Source organism: Panthera leo, chromosome C1 (assembly GCF_018350215.1).
Source record: "Panthera leo isolate Ple1 chromosome C1, P.leo_Ple1_pat1.1, whole genome shotgun sequence".
In the NCBI taxonomy this organism is placed as follows: domain Eukaryota; kingdom Metazoa; phylum Chordata; class Mammalia; order Carnivora; family Felidae; genus Panthera; species Panthera leo.
Genome location: NC_056686.1, coordinates 148,691,402 through 148,709,276, shown reverse-complemented (window position 1 = coordinate 148,709,276; position 17,875 = coordinate 148,691,402). Strand labels below are relative to the sequence as shown.

The 17,875-nt window shown below is 38.2% G+C and overlaps 1 protein-coding gene across 1 annotated transcript in view; it reads left to right on the top strand.

Moving 5' to 3' along the window:
* Window positions 1-17,875, top strand: part of PLA2R1 (phospholipase A2 receptor 1) — a 125,115-nt gene that overhangs the window by 28,639 nt on the left and 78,601 nt on the right. Inside the window, exons 4-5 of the mRNA XM_042948930.1 lie at window positions 12,625-12,798; window positions 17,598-17,711. Of these exons, the coding sequence (XP_042804864.1) occupies window positions 12,625-12,798; window positions 17,598-17,711 (288 nt within the window). The remainder of the gene's footprint in view (window positions 1-12,624; window positions 12,799-17,597; window positions 17,712-17,875) is intronic.

Sequence of the window (17,875 nt, the reverse complement as noted above, 5' to 3'; positions counted from 1 at the left end):
CACATCTTCGCCAAGATTTGTTGTTTCCTGAATAGTCCATTTTAGCCATTCTGACAGGTGTGAGGTGGTATCCCATTGTGATTTTGATTTGTATTTCCCTGATGATGAGTGATGTTGAGCATCTTTTCATGTGTCTGTTAGTCATCTGGATATTTTCTTTGGAAAAGTGTCTATTCATGTCTTCTGCTAGTTTCTTCACTGGGTTGTTTGTTTTTTGGGTGTTGAGTTTGGTAAGTTCTTTATAAATTTTAAATACTAACCCTTTATCCAGTATGTCATTTGCAAATATCATCTTCCATTCCATTGGTTGCCTTTTAGCTTTGTTGATTATTTCCTTTGCTGTGCAGAAGCTTTTTATCTTGATGAGGTCCCAATAGTTCACTTTCGCTTTTATTTTCCTTGCCTCCAGAGACATATCAAGAAGTAAGCATCTGCATTTTTGACAAGTACCCAAAATGATCCTGTTGCAGATAATTCTTCATCAGACAATTCATAGCATGCAGATAATCCTGTGCCACATAGATCCATATACATAGGTGATATTAAGACATTTAACCACTAATATGTTATGTGCTATTGACCAATCCAAGTAGAGACTTTAGCATGGAGGTTAGGAATCCCAAAGGCCCAGTGCTGGTATTAACCCCTCAGCTGCTGGAATGTGAGGAGGTGGGATGAAGGAAAAGATGCAGGAGAGACTGGCACAGCAAGGGGCCCTCAGGGAGCTCAGGATGGCAGCTATTCACCAACCAGCATGAAAGTGTTTCATTGTTTAATAACTGCTTAGTCATTAACCTTCTCTATCTGAATCTGAATATCTGTATGTAGGTGGATGTATTTATAATCCCTATGCTCCTTAGATTCTTGAGTCAGATGTCCTATCATTTGCATTGTCTTCTCTTTCCATTTCTATCTCTCATAGATGTCCTTATTAAAAGTACCTGAACCAACACCAACAGCATTAACATGTATTTCACTGTATTCTTGAGGTTCTGTGAAAAGTCCTTTACCATCCTCTGTCTCTTATGCAATTATTATTTCCCAGATGGAAGCCTGGGTGTAGTGGTGCTTGGGGCTTTTCACCCCCTGTGCCACCCCAGTCTTCTGATAGCGCAGAAGCTGCTTCTGCTTCTGCTTGACAGCCTGCTAGATTCCAGCTCTCCTGACCTTTACCACAACCAGTAGTGCATGTATATTTGTAAAGTGCTAAATTACAGTTTCAGTTTTCTTTCTTTCTTGTTACTTTTAGTTCCTGGTGACCAACATAACTCAAAATGATGTGTCAGAGGGTGAAATCTGAGCAAGCTGATGGCTCTTTCCACAGGAGCAACAAGTGGATAGAATAGGGAGGAGTGAGTGGAATAAAGATTTGTGCTTCTGTATATCATCTTTCTTAATGGAAGTTTTTAGTATCTCAACGTAAAATGATGCTTCCTTTTTTTAAAAAAAAAAGTTGATTTTAAGTGAGCAAATTTTAAATTTAATATTACTACATATACAAACACACTGGCAGTGAAAGATGCAATAAAATACCTATCACTATAAATTTTCAGGAACAAGGAGATATATAGAAATCTCTCTGGGTTTGTTTAGAGGCAATTCTTTGCCATCCTAAGTACCTCTTTTTTTTTTAAATTTTTTTTTTTTAACGTTTTATTTATTTTTGAGACAGGGAGAGACAGAGCATGAACAGGGGAGGGTCAGAGAGAGGGAGACACAGAATCTGAAATAGGCTCCAGGCTCTGAGCTGTCAGCACAGAGCCCGATGCGGGGCTCGAACTTACGGACCACGAGATCATGACCTGAGCTGAAGTCGGCCGCCCAACCAACTGAGCCACCCAGGCGCCCCCCTAAGTACCTCTTAATTGTGTGTTTTATACAGCTGGACAGTCATGTTTAGTTAGTTTGAGATATTTTTAAGATACTAACCTCTGAAATAGCCTGAGGATTGCCCTTGAACCTTATTCAGCTGATACAGTTTTTTTACCACTAACTTCAATGGTATAACAGAGCAGATTGGTACTAACACGGATGTATGACTCCAAACCTCACCTAAGCCTTCAACACTGGTTGCAATGCTATAGTCTTTTGTCATGCTGCTCACTTGCTCACCACAGTGACACTACCAACCTCTCTATCCTCCTCTAACTTCTTACCCTACCCCCGATTCTCCTTCCTGATTCTCCTGAAATGACCTCAATTCCTACTCATAATGAAAACAGGATCTATCAGAGGGGAAGTTTTGACAATTTCCTGTTCCCTAACCTTTAAACCTACTTGGGTCTGCACCCATCTTTTTTCCTCCATCCTGTACAATGGTGTTCCTCCTTCTACCCTAAGGCAAATTCTCCCCCACCCTTGGACTCCAGAGCCCCACATTCATCCTTCTCCAACCTGTATCTAAGTGTTTCTCAATGTGTGATCCCCATTCTGGCAGGATCACCATTCCCTGCAGGCTTGCTAGAAATGCAAATTATCAGCCATAGCCGCAAACAACTATATCAGAAATTCTAGAAGTGCAGCTCTGCAATCTGTTTTAACAAGTCTTCTAAGTAATTTCAGTGCACACCACTCTACTGGATCCTTCTCCATTAGCAGTCAAACATGCTCATGTCTTAAAATAACATCTTAAAAATAGTAGGACACCCTCATCCCCACTTATGCCTCCTGAAAACACCCATGTCTTTCACCACTCCCCAACAGACAGTTCAAAAGAATTGTCTATACCTCTTCACCTTGCTTTCATTTTCTCTGTCTCTCCTTTACTTCTATGACAATGCATGCCTGATCTCCACTTCCACAAATCATTCATTCATTCAGTCCCACAAATTTGTATTGAACACCTACTATGTGCCAAGCTCACTGCTGAGATTACAGCCATGAACATGAAAGATGAAAGTCATAGTGCCTGCCCTAATGAAGTTCACATTCGAGAATGATACCCAAATTAATATATAATTACAATTTTTGATAAGTACTACTTTAACAAAATGTTGTTATCAGTAAGAAATCTAATTTAAATTTGTGAGTCAAGGAAGGCGTTCCTGAGTATGTTGTATTTAAACTCTAGTCCAAGAGATGAGTAAGCGTTATCAAGATAGAAAGTGAGGGGATGAGATATCCATTCACAGGTGCATGGTGCAGCAGTGTACCAAAGAGGCAAGCTGAAAAGAAGCCTATAGGCCTGGTCAGCACTGGGTGTACCGGCAATAAGGGAATATATTGTTTGAATAGAACTGAAAAGAAATAATAAAACCAACTACAGGTTAATCTACTTTTGACTCACCGTGCACATGCACTGACAATTCTAAACAACGTCCGTGATAAAATACTGTTACCTGTCGAGGGTGACTGCTTCCCCACCATCACTCCCAGCATGCCACTAGCCATGTGTCTGAAGGCTTTGAGGAGGGAAAGAGGTGACTGCTACTATCTAGGAAAGGCAACGTGGCAAGAGCACAGTGAGTAAGGGAGAAAGGAACAAGACATTCTGGAGAGGTTGGCAGAGGTCAACTCATGCAGAGGCAAGATAATTCAAGGTGTCCTAGGGGTAAAGAGTTACCTAATTCTAACTATAAATGGAAGCTATAAAAGGATCTTAAGCAGTGATGTGATAATGATTTACAAAATTTTAAGGGTCATTCTGACTTCTTTATGGCAAATAGCTTAGAAGGGAGTAAGAGAGAAATCCTGGAGATCAGTTATAAGGTCACATCAGTAGTTGACCCAGGGATAGTGGTGACTTGGGTTAGGTAGCAGAAAGGGGATTGGAGAATAGATGTATTGAAGATCTAATTTGGAGATAGACTGAATAGGATGTGATTGTCAGGAACACAGCTGAGCTGGAGAGAAGGAGCTGAGCTGTCGGGTGCCTGAGTGGTTGATTCAAGCAACAAGCCAAAAATGAAAGAGTTAAAGCCTTTCATCACTTACTGTCAGATGTAAGCAAGAGCCTAAAGTGGGAGGAAGCACCAACTCCTCTTGTTCCATTTTTCCTTATGAAATGGCACACTGGTTGAGGGTCAAAAGGATCAGAGGGCTCTGAACAAAAGCTTCCTCAGTTTTGTGGACTCTGGGATCAAGGGTAAGGGGGGGGAGAAAAGCTAGTAGTGGAAAAGGACTGAGTGAGAGTCAGAGTGAGTAAAAGTGTCTTCAGAAAGTTCCCCCTCCTCCACCCCAACCTCAGCAGAGGTACATGAAGAGGATATCATCCCAAGGCCACAGATAAAGAGGCCTAGAAATGAAGGTTCCAGGGCTAGGAATGCAAACAAGTGAAGAGCATGATGGGCCAGGGGACCTGAGTCTTTGACTAAAACTCCCTTCAGAGACTTCAGTGCACTGGCTATGAGCCAAGTCTGATGTGGGAGTGCATCCTTCCCCCATGAAGTCTGCCAGGTAAAACCTTTGTAATTGCCTATGGTCAGGCCTGAAAAATCATATATAGATTTTTAACCAGGAGGTGGGACTCCTCACTGGTAAGGAGAGACTTAAAGGAGATAAGGGAGAAAATGAGATGTTAATTAAGACCCCAGGTTTCTGATATGCATAGCTAAGTTAATGGAGATACAGATTTGGAAGAGACAATCAAGCATTCAGACTGGAACTTGTTACATATCAGTCAATCATGTGAGATGTGGACTAGGCAGTTAGACGTAAAGGCCTCTAAATATCTGAGAGTTGTAGTAATGGATTAGATAGTCTAGAGTATGTGTAGAATAGAAAGAAAGGGGTTCAGGCCCAAGTCTTAAGACCTAAACACTCAGTTTGACCAGAGAAGAATGAACCAGCAAAGGAGACTGAGACTAGGCGGCCAAAGAGGTAGAAGTGTAACCAAGCATGTAAAGTCAAGAAAAGAGAGTATATCTGCCAAGAGAGAAAGCTCAACTTGCCAAATGTGGCTGACGGGCTTGATTTGACAAGATCTGAAACTTAAGTGTTTGCTGGACTTGGCAACATGGAGGTCATTGATGGGCTTAACAAGATGTGCTCTAGTTGCCAGACTGAGTGGGTTAGAGAGTAAATGGAAAAACAGAAGAGGAGAGAACACTTCCTAATTCATTCTGTGAGGCCAGTATTACCTTGATATTGAAACCAAACAAAGGCATTATAATGAAAGAAAACTACAGACCAATATTTCTCATAATGTAGATGCATAAATCCTCAACAAAATACTGGCAAACAGAACTCAACAACATACAAAAAGAATTGTATACCATGATTTATCCCAAGAATGCAAAAGTGGTTTAAAATCTGAAAACCATTAATATAATACCCATATCAATAGGAAAAAGGGCAAAAGCCACATGATTATTTCAATGAATGCAGAAAAAAAATATTTGACAAAATTTAACATCCCTTCATGGAATTAAAAAAAAAAACAACACACACTAAAAACCAAGAACAGAAGGGAATTTCCTCACCCTAATAGGAGCATCTATGAAAAACCCACAAACATAATTAATGGTGAAATACTGGATGCTTTCCTCATATGATCAGGAGTCAGATGAGAATGTCCACTGTCACCACCTCTATTCAACATTGTACTGGAGGTTCTAATCAGGTCAAGTAGGCAAGAAAATGAAATAAAAGGCATCCAGATTGGAAAGAGGAATTAAAACTATCTCTATTTGCAGATGACATGATCTTGTACATATAAAATTCTAACGAATCCATTAAAAAAAACAATTACAAGTAATAAACACATTCATAGGATACAAGATCAATATACAAAAATCAATTGTATTTCAGTACAGTATCATTGAACAACCCAGAAATTAAGAAATCAATTCCATTTATAATAGCATCCAAAATAATACATAAAATACTTTGGGAAACATTTAACAAAAGAAGTGAAAAACTTATACTCTTAAAACTACAAAATATAGTTGAAAGAAGTTCAAGAAGACCTAAAATGAAAACATATTCCATGCTCATGGGACCAAAAGACTTAATATTGCTAAGGCACTATTACCTCAATCTCTTTAAAATTCTGGCTGACTTCTTCGTAAAAAGTGAAAAATTTATCCTAAAATTCATATGGAAATTCAAAGAATCCAAGAGAGCCAAAATGAAATGAAAAAGAGAACAAAGTTGGAGGACTTATACTTCCCAATTTCAAAACTTATGCAGAGGTATAGTAATCAAGACAATGTAGTACTGTCAAAATTGACTAGGAGTAAAAACAAACAAAAAAAAATTGACTAGGAGTGCCTGACTGGATCACTTGGAAGAACATGCGACTCTTGATCTTGGGGTTGTAAGTCTGGGTCCCACGCTGGATGTAAAGATTACTAAAACATAAATAAATAAACTTTAAAAAACTGGAATAAAATTGCAAGTCCACATTTATGGTTCATTGACTTTGGATAAGGATGCCAAGATAATTTAATGGGGAAAGAATAGTCTTTCAGCAAATACTAAGGGAAACTGGATATTCACAATCAAAAGAATGAAATGGAACTCCTATCTCTCTCTCACCTTATAAAAAAATTAACCCCAAATAGATCAAAGACTTAAATGGAAAAGATAAAACTGAAACTCTTAGAAAAATATATAGGGACATAGCTTCATGCTCTTGAATATGGCAATGCGTTCTTAGATATGACATCAGAATTCAAGTAACAAAAAAATAGATAAATTGGAGTTCATCAATATTAAAAAAAATTGTGCTTCAAAGGACAGTATCAAGAACATGAGAAGACAACCCATGGAATGGAAGAAAATATTTGCAAATCATATATCTGATAAGGGACTTTATATCTAGAATATATAAAGAATTCTAATTAATTCAATAATCAAAAGACAAGCCAATTCAAAAATGGGTAAAGTATCTGAATATACTTTTCTCCAGAAAAGATTTACAAATGGCTAATAAGCACATGAAAAGATGCTCATCTTTAGCCATCAGGGAAATTCAAACAGTAGCCACGATGAGATGCCACTTTACAACCAGCAGGATGGCTACAATCAGAAAGACAGATAACAAGTGCTGATGAAGATACAGAGAAACTGAAGCTCTCATCTGCCACTGGTAGAATTGTAAAAGGGTACAGCTGCTTTGGAAAACAGTCTGTCAGTTCTTCAAAAGGTTAAACATCGAGTTACATGATCCTGCAATTCCACTCCTAGGTATGTATCTAGGAGAAATGAAAACATGTACCCATACAATAATCTATAAACAGATGCTCATAGCAGCATTATTCATAAAAGCCCAAAAATGGAAACAACCCAAATGTCTATCAACTGATCAAGGCATAAATAACATGTAATATAGCCATACAGTGGGATATTTTTGGGCAATAAAAAGAAGTAAAGTGCTGGTACATGCTACAACATAGACAACTCCTAGGAACAGTATGCTAACTGAAAGAAGCCAGTCACAAAAGACCACATATTATACAATTCCATTTATATGAACTGTCCAGAATAAGCGACAGTCTATAAAGACAGAGACAAGATTAGTCTGATCAGCCTTGGACTGAAGGTGGGGATAGGGATTGAGGGGGAAATGGAGAGTGACTACTAATGGGTCCTGAGTGATGAAAATGTTCTAAATCTAATTGTGGTGATGGTTGCACAATTCTTTGAATATACTAGAAATCATTGAATTATATACTTTAAGTGAGTTATATGTCATGTCAAGTATATGTCAATAAAACTTATTTTTTTGAATGAGTAAATGGGAGATGAGTAATTGAAGATAGTATGTGTATAAAAGGATTTGACTAATGGGGGTAGAGAAAAGGCAATGACTGGGATGGGGAGGTCAAGGGAGGAAGTATTTTTGTTTCTTATTGTTTGAGGATGAGAGACACTAGACCATCTTTGAATACATGTGGAAATGATCTAACAGAGAGAGGTTGAAGATACAGCAAAGTGAAAGCAATTGACTGTGTATATATGATCTCTCAGAAGACAGAGGAAGTAGGATCTAGAACATAGATGGACAGACTGGCCTTGCATAGATGTAAGGACAATTTCTGAAGAGGGAGAGGGTGGTACAGGTCCAAGAAGTTTGATTGATTAGGTCATAGGAGAAGATGAGGAAAAACTGGTCCAGTGGCTGTAGACTTTCTCTCTGAAGAAGGGGAAGAAGTAACAAAAAGTTTGGACAACAGAAAAAGTGTGAAATGAGTATTTTGGCTGCTGGAGAGCAAGCTTACTAGAGAAAACTAGCAGTGCTTCCAGGAAGTATTGAGGGTGGTTGATAATCAAATGATCAGAATGACTTTTCTGTGCTCCCCTGTTGGGTGCAGGCATAGAGAAGGCAAATGATTGGGCTCCTCTGTTGAAACAGTGCTCCATGCTCACTTATGGACTCAGTCCTCAACTTAAAGATTTAGCAACATGTAACAAAATTCACACCATCTCTTTTCTTGGGCTTCCAGGACCCACATCTACTAGCTCTCTTCTTTCTTTTGTGGCCACCATTTCTCAGCTTCCTTTGATAGTATATTCTCCTCTACCCAATTCCCTTTAAATGCAGATGGATATGCTTGGGAAATAGCATGAAAAAGATGGAACATGGTACCTACTTTCCTGATACTTACATTTTATCAGGAAAAACAGAGAACTAATGAGAAAAATTAAATACATCATTTAATTTCAGTTGTGATCAGGGCTACCAAGAAGCCCTGTAAGGCATTGGGAATGTACAGCAGGAGGTCCTGACTTGGTCTGATATTCTTTTTACATGAGATTTACCAACACTTTGCAGAGAGCAGATACCCACCAACTATATGATGAGTAAATGAAAGACTAGGGGCGCCTGGGTGGCTCAGTTGGTTGAATGTCCGACTTCAGCTCAGGTCATGATCTCACAGTTTGTGAGCTTGAGCCCTGTGTTGAGCTCTGTGCTGACAGCTCAGAGCCTGGAGCCTGCTTCGGATTCTGTGTCTCCCTCTCTCTCTCTCTCTGTGCTCCTCCCCCGCTTGCACTCTCTCTCTCAAAAGTAAATAAATATTTTAAAATAATAATAATAATAATAATAAAGACAAAATAGAGAGAAAATAATAACTTTATAGCTTGGAGTTGCTCTAATAATATGAGAATTAATTTTTTTGAAGAACTCAAAAATTTTTTAAAGTGGCAAGAGACAGTTGACTTGGGACAATGGCAAGGCTGTATCCTTAGGGAAGAAAAAACAGCCATGTTAACAGAGGAAAGGAATGGCTGCATCCCAGTCAAAATCCATAATAAAATCAGCGTTGACATGAATAGACTTCAGTTCATTAGAAGAGAGGTATACTTGGGGGAAGGGGAGAATCACCTATTTATAACATGGTGCAAAAATATTTTGTACTCTTTCATCAAATAGTAGGAGATACAAAGATATATAGGACACAGTTGCTTTCCTTAAGGAGCTCATAATTTAGTGACAGAAGAAACAGTATAAAGACAACCATAGATGCAAAGAAAAATAACAATATGATTCCAGCCCTTAGAATTTTTCAAGAATAATTAAATGCACCTGAGACACCAGCCTTCAATCTTGCGATTTTCAGTGGCTTGGGAAGAGAGACTATGTATGAAGAAGCAAGAAAAATAAGAATAAGTAAATGTTAATGCTCCAGGCCAAGGTGGGAGCCTATGCCAAGTGGGTTCCTGGGAAGCAGTCTCTGAGGCAGAGATGAACAGCAGGTCTCTTGGGGAATGTTCAAGGATCAATACATGTGGAAAGCAAGGGAAGAAAGTAGCATTGTGCAGGACTGTGATGCAGGCCTGGTGACCCCTAGACTGACTCTATGAGAAGTTCTCAGGCTGGAATTACTCCCAGTTGAGGGAGAGGAGGGACCTATAGCCCTGCACGGACCAGTCATAGTTTGCAGGCCGCCTTTGGAAAAGGAGATATTGGGGAAAGTGACTTCTGCAAAGGCAGTCCTTGAAAAAGGTCTAATTAATACTGGAATGTGTCTGCTGACAGCTGCAGAAATAAGGCCTTCGATCCTGAAGGGAAATCAGGACAGCACATCCCAGTGCCCAGGCCCAGGGTAGCACTTTCATCCCATTTGTTACCATACAACCTTCAAATAAGATCCGTGGAGTGACACACAGTCTACCTAGAGAAGAAGAGAGAAGACTTGTGTCTGACTGCACAGAAGTACAAATTCTTAATATTTTAGTTAAAACCAAATGTCAGGGACACCTGGGTGGCTCAGTCAATTAAGCATCCGACTTTGGTTTCCTCTCAGGTCATGATCTCCTGGTTCATGAGTTCAAGGTTCATGAGTCTGAGCCCTACACTGGGCTTTCTGCTGTCAGCACAGAGCCTGTTTCAGATGCTCTGTCCCCCTCTCTCTCTGCCCCTCCTCCCTCTCAAAAAAAATGAACATAAAAAAATTCAGTGACAAATGAACTTACTTGTTAGAAGAATATAGGCACCTGTTGCAAACATTTGACTGGAAGTTTCCTTTTGATTAACCATAAGAATTGGCACAGATAATCCAAACCAAGGACAATCTAACAAAACTGGGCTGTGTAATTTGCAGCAGAGACAGGATCACCTGTAAGCCTCCCATCTCAACTGTGCAATGTATGGAACTGATGCAGGTTATTGCAAAAAGCTGTGTCTACACAGCTCAGTCTATGTCCATTGAAAGGGCAGGCCCAACTCTTGGCAAAAATGGGAATGAGATCAATTGAAGTGTCCTTCAGACCTTTACATATCATGATATGGCTGTGGCCTGAAGACTTATAATTAGGATTTATTATCGAATCTTTCCTTATGGCAGGAGATGAGAGGCAGGTACCCTATGTCCAGATCTCTCTTCCTGACATCCTCCCCCAATTTCCCCTTCTGGTATCTTCTACCTACATCTCTCCCCTCTGACATCCTACTATCTTCTAGTAGTAAAGGGCTACTCAGACCTGCATGCACTCCTTGGGAAGTGCTTTAATTTTTTTCTTCCAAGTCAATATTTGCTGGTGTTTGCTTTGTGAACCACCTGGATTAGAATCAGGAATATGTTTAAAATGCAGGTTCCTGAATCCCACCTCAGACCTAATTCAGAATCCCTGGGACTGAGAACAAGGAATCTACATTTTCTGTACAAGCTACTAGATGATTTTTATGCAAATTGAAACTGTAGACACCACCCCCTACCCTTCTCTCATGGCCTCATGAGAGATGAACACCAGATGAACAGGGCTGAGCTTGTCTATTATTATGTCTATTAACACTTACTGTGTTGTTCATCTCAGGGATGATCTAACATTCTAACTGAAGACAATCTCTAAAAACCCATTCTCAATGGGGAAATTTCAGACACCAGAGAAGAATGATTACTGAAATATTCCTCCTTCCTTTCTTCTCCTTTCCTTAATTTTTACTTGATGATAGCTTTGTCTTCTGCCCCTACTTGATGACAGCTTTCTCTTCTGCCCTCCTTCAATCATGGATCCTTCTATAAATTCATGTATCAGTCAGAAGACTCTATAGACAGCTTTAGAGTTATATGTGGTTTAATAACGTCTACTTAACTAACTCAGTTCTGGGGAAAGCACATTGTAATCAGACATGAAAACAAATTTTCACATTCCCAAGGGAACCATCTAAGTATTATGGAGAAAAGAAACAAACAAAAAAGATTTCATTGTTAAGTAAGTTTGAGGTATAACCAAATTAAAATTGAGCTGTTTCTTTACTACAGACCTTCTCAGAGCCTTTTCTATGCTATCGTACATTTTGAACTTGGAGGTTATATATGCATTATGTCCCAGCTCTTCTTAAAGAGCTTGTGAAGTTGTATTACTCTGTGGATCACACTTTGGGAAATAATGTTCTAGATTTTAGCAGATTGCCTGTCCATCAGTTACACTCATGCTGTAACATGTTTTGCATTTTCTACATTTTCACATTTTCTTCAAATTCTTTGGCTGAATTTGATTTCAGGTCATCACTATGGCTGCTTAGTTCATCTTGGGGATTGATTTAAAATTTTAGCAAAATCACCCAAAGTAGGTCTTTATTTTCTGTTATTTCAATAAACTTTAGACTTCAGATCCACATTTCACACTTCATTAAATTTACTTTTAAGCATACTATGCAATGTTTCACAAGTGGATTTTACTTCTCTTCCTTTTGGCTGAAAGAATTTTATCTTAAATTGAGTATCAGTGTTCCTGTTCTCAGGGTTCATTTAAAAACTTATGTTCATTTCAGACTCATATTTCAACTGTATCTCTTTTATCCCACCTAGCATTTTGGTATTTGGGGGAAAAGGCTTTTTGATACAACATTTGCATGTGTCTCAAATAAACATTTAAATGCTTTCAGTATAAAGCTCTAAATGACTGCTTTTTAAGGAACTCAGATGTTATTTTCACAAATACTTCACATCTATTTCCTCCTTTTAAAAATGCCTTCTCTTATTTTCCCAGAAGGGATTGGACCTTCTTTATTGATAATTTCTTGAATTTCCTGAAATCTTGAAAGAGTTGAACCATAAAGTGCCAGTGGGATAACAATGTATATTTCATCATAAAGACGTAAAGAAGAATCAATAAGGCACTGAAGTTTTAGAGGTTGAAGTTGGAATCATTCCATTCAAATTCATTTTAGAAAAATACCTTGTTGTTTATATAAAATAGGATTATAGTTAATGTTGTAATGGACTTTGTTTTCAGCATCTGCAGAAGTGGGTTGTGATGCTGTCTGGGAGAAGGATCTCAATTCACACATTTGCTACCAATTCAACCTGCTTTCCTCTCTTTCCTGGAGTGAAGCACATTCTTCATGCCAGATGCAAGGAGGAGCTTTACTAAGTATTGCAGATGAGAACGAAGAAAACTTCATAAGGAGTAAGTAGGGGGATGATGCACACTGATATTAATGCAATTAAAATGACTTGTTAACAGTTATGTCCAGGTATGCAAAAATATATTCTGAATAAATAAAAAGTCCCTTAAAAATATTTTTTCTTTTATTAATATGGTGCCAACTCACACCCAGAATTGTGACCTGTATGCTGGGACATTCCATTTGCACCTGGGCATATATTCTTTATTTTCTCTCCCTTGGAAAAGAGGAATTGAAGCCCCAGCAAGGGACCCCGGAGAATTTGCAGCTCTAAAAGTGGATCTGGGAGACTTCTAAACTTACATACAGATTCCTGCTCTGCTGGAGATCTTAGCTATTCAGCTGCTATTAATGAATAAGTCTTTTATTAATTTTTTTCAATTTTTTAAATGTTTTATTTATTTTTGAGACAGAGAGAGGCATAGCATGAGCAGGGGAGGGGCAGAGAGAGAGGGAAACACAGAATCCAAAGCAGGCTCCAGGCTCTGAGCTGTCAGCACAGGGCCCGATGCAGGGCTCGAACCCACGGACTGTGAGATCATGACCTGAGCTGAAGTCAGACACTCAACCGACTGAGCCACCCAAGCACCCCTAAGTCCTTTATTAATTAAACAAAATCTCACCTGTCAGTCAGTATGCATAGGTACATAGGCCTTCTCTTACATGACAAAGAACTTAAATTTAGTTGGAAAAGCAAAAGCACACACATATTAACTAACAGTATAAGACAATAATATGTCAAAGAGTTATGCTAAAAGGCTGGATCTTGGGTTTTACCTATCACCTAAACTTTCCTCTTACTTCTCCTTTATAGGTGAAATATGTTTGTAGATGTATACACACAGCTTTTAAAAAAATTTTAGAAACATTTGAAAATATCACAAAATTAGTGACTCATAAGTTTCTGATGCTTTTTTTTCAAATTTTATTGCACATGTAGTACATGTTTATTCTAGAATAATTTTTTTTTTTGAGAGAGAGAGAGAGCATGAGTAGGGCAGAGGGAAAGAGAATCCCAAGCAGGCTTCATATTTAGCGTGGAGTCATGACCCTGGGATCATGACCTGAGCTGAAATCAAGACTGAATGCTTAACTGACTGAGCTACCCAGGCACCCCTAGAATATTCTTCAAATTTCAAGCATAAAGATAGAAAAGTATCCCATAATTCCATAATCCAGGAGCAATCATGTTTTTCTAAAAAAAAAAACAAAAAAAAAACAAAACCCAAAACATGTGAAGGCATGCATGCATATACAGTGTCTATGGAAAATAGTACTGAATAAATACAGGAGGCAGTTATTTCATGGTGGTTAGGAGCAGGAACCAGAGAACCATATGCTTGAGTTTGACTCCTGCCTCTACCACTTACTAGCAGAGCTCCTCCTACAAGTGACCTAACCTCTCTGTACCTCAAATCCCCCCCTATCAAATGGAAATAATAGCCATGCTACTTGTTAGCAGTACAGATTACACGTTATGATGCAGATGAAGTCTTAGAAAATAACAAACACTCAATGTGTGTTAACCATTTAACACCTATGCACACGGTTTGATAATACGCTTGTTTCATGCACCAGCATATAATGAACATCTGCCCATGTCTATAAATATAGGTCTGTATCATGGTTTTTAATGGTTACCTAGTATTATAGGTTACCAAGAATATATTTATCTAACCCCCTACTATTAGATAGTGATAGATAGGTAAAATTATTTATTTTGTTTTTATTTATTTGTTGCTCTTATAAACCATCCCTGCACTTACCTTTGGGCATAGATCCCCAATTATTTCTCTACAAGTTTGTGGAAGTGGATTCACTGGGTGGAAGAGGAAGCTTTTGAAAGTCATCAATACCTTCCAGAAGGAACGTAACAAATGCGTGAACAGGGCAGATTTGCCCCTTTTGCCCACAGACAGGCAAAAGTGGGAAATTATGATCAAAACTGATTTCAGTGAGTCATATTGCAGGGAAAACACCAGTTTCTAATATCATTATTAGCCTGTAATGGTTTTTACAGAAAAATTTTGCATACCCTTTATGAATTATACTTGTTACCTATCTTGACTGTCAGAATTTCTAATAAGAAGGTTTGGACTTACTCATCAAACTTGAATAATGATTAAAGAAGTAAGATATGTCAGAGACTTTGATTTAAATACCACAATTCTATAATTAGACTTCGGGGATTGTTTAGGAAAACAGAAGTCTATTCATAAAGACAGAACCCTGTTCTGACCATGGTATTTTTTTAATGATGAGAATAGTCTAGTTTTTTGCTAATTGCTGGTGAACATTAATAGTTATAAGGAATTATCTAAGCTGTCACAAATGCCAAGAAATATCCAAAATAATTTATGTTTGAGTTCATTATTACAGAACTGTGAGCCAATGTAGTCGTAAAGCTAAATAAACAGCTGTTGTAACCTTAAACACACATTATAAATTACCCAATGATTTTTGTGTGTATTGTTAAAACAACTGCACAGACGGTATTTGAAATACCTCTAAGATAAGAATAATTAATATTTTAATATTTTAATTAGGTTATTTGAAAATACTGCTTGGCATTTGCCCTGATATGAAATGGGAAAATTTCTCTACCTTGTCAATCCATCTTCCATGCCGCCTCCTGTCATCACAATGCCCACTATTTAATCCGATAGTGTTACTGAAAGGACTAATCAAAATGACGTTAGAAAGAGACTCTGTGTAAATGCCGCAGGAATTTGGAAAGGGGGGACCAGTGAATGGTATGCTGTTTCTGTTTAGGGATTTCTGGGGTTTCAGAATTACAACCCCATTTTTTCTCTTTCCTAAGTGGGTTAAGTTCTTCCAGTTTTCCACCATGTAACTGAAATGTTCAATCACAGAGGATGCTGCTGACTCATTTATTATGTGAATACACTGGTGTTTATACTTGGGGTGGTCATACAATTGATCATTCAAACTGAGACTCTTTTTAGAATAAAAGGGGATGCGATTAGTAATTATTCTGAAACTACCAGCATAAACCATGAGTTTTCCTGACACAAGTCTTACCTGCCAGGGCCTCAGTCTCAGTCCCCTGCATCTGGTTCAAATATATTGGGTTCTGATACAGATGAACCATAAGACAAAGAGAAAAGTGCTTCCTTTTATATATTAAAAGATTAAGTGGCAACATTTGAGAGTGTCACAAAATTAGTCACTTTCACTGAGTCTCTGTCTCTTTTATTTTTTTTTACCTCCATGATCTGATGAGAAATCAACTTTTACTAAGTTTCTGAGACTTGTTTAAAATGTATCCTATAATAAATTTTGTTGGATTTTAAAGGAAGTTCTTTTATTTTTTAAAGCAAAATAACTGAAATATAATCATAAACTATAATATACACTGTGTAGATCATTTTGAAAGTATTGTGGCTTTCCTTTTGGCATTGTACATGATCAGTTTGGTGAATCCATTCTCTTTTTGGGGAGCCATAATCCCCAAATTCAGAAATATTATTAATATTTTAATTTAGTAGGTTGCATTTTATTCTCAATGTCAGTAAAATCTCTAATTATTTTAAATACTTTAAAAGCATCATTTAAACAACTATATAATATTTTTATGCAGTCAAAAATATCCATCCCTTAATTTCCATTACATACTTCTCCCTGGTTCGCCTTCTACATTTTGGGCTGGCTTTTATTTATTTTTATTTCTTTTATTTTCTTTTATTCTAGAATAATTTTTTTAATTCAGGTAACAAAAGAAAAACCAAAGAAAAATTTCCCCTAATTCTCTAATTTTGAACCATGTTTTTCAGCATAGGCATACCAATATACATGTTTATACATAGCATCTCTAACAAAAATGGGGTTAAATTAAAATGTGAGGAGCTATGGCACAGCGGTTGGGAGCAGGGGCCACAGAGGCAGCCTGACAGAAAGCCTTCTCCCAATCCCAGCTGAAGATGCAACATTGTATGGCTCCAGCCTGCCTGGATACTCTGGTCCCTTGGATTATGCTTCTCCTCTTAGTCACACAACTCCTACTGGCTCTCACACTGGACAGCCGTCCCACCCCACCCCCATTGCTGCTTGCTTTGGCATACCTTCTTAAATTTGAGGACTCGTCTCCATTCACTAGCAATAATTATGTTTTCTCTTCCTTGCTAGATCCCGATAAAAAAAGTTCTTTACATTGTTTAATTTTTTAACTGTGAAATACTTCAAAAATATTGAAAAATACAGAAAATTTTATGTGCACACACATATACCCATTATACAGATTTAACATCACTTCTTCCTATTCCCCTTACTTGGAGCCTATGGTAACCTCAGCAAACTGCAGTCCTGAGCCTCCAAGCCAAAGCTGCTACCAGGAACACATAGCAAGAGAGGACAGACAGAGGGGCACTTTCTGGAGTGGACTTCCTGGACACTTCCTCCTCCCCCATCCAAAACCCTTAATTGCATGAGTTCATGCAAATCAGATGGTCTCAGATGTGCAACCATGCACTCTTGGGTGGACTGATGATCCTTTAAAGGCAGCACTTCTGGATGCTTAGATTAAGCCCTTCACAGCTCAAGAACTGCTGTTAGTGAGCCTTTATAAGAATGCGGTGTTTCTCAAGATGCCAGAGCCTGACTTTGTTACTCTGAAGCATCAGAGTGGGGTTTAGTAGCACTTAAAACCCTTCTCTGTCATTGACTGCAATTCATTTATGACTATATCCTTCAGGAATGAGAAAACAAGAAAGAATTGTATCATTGTGGGGAGGGGGGTGTTTGTTCCCTCGTGTTCAAACTCTTATTTTTCTCTTCATTTTAGAGCACTTGGGCAGTGAAGCGGTGGAAATGTGGATAGGTCTGAATCAACTGGATGAAAATGCTGGCTGGCAGTGGTCTGATAGAACGCCGCTCAACTATCTGAACTGGAACCCAGGTACCTGCAGTGTTTTATGTGCCTTTGATGGGTAGCATTATCCCACAGCCTTACACAGCAGCTATGTCCCACACATATAGAAGTCATGTTATTTTAAAAGTGGTTTATAAACATTTTTAAGCTTGCCTGAATTCCTATAAGGCAAGCTTTTCCAGACAAGAAAA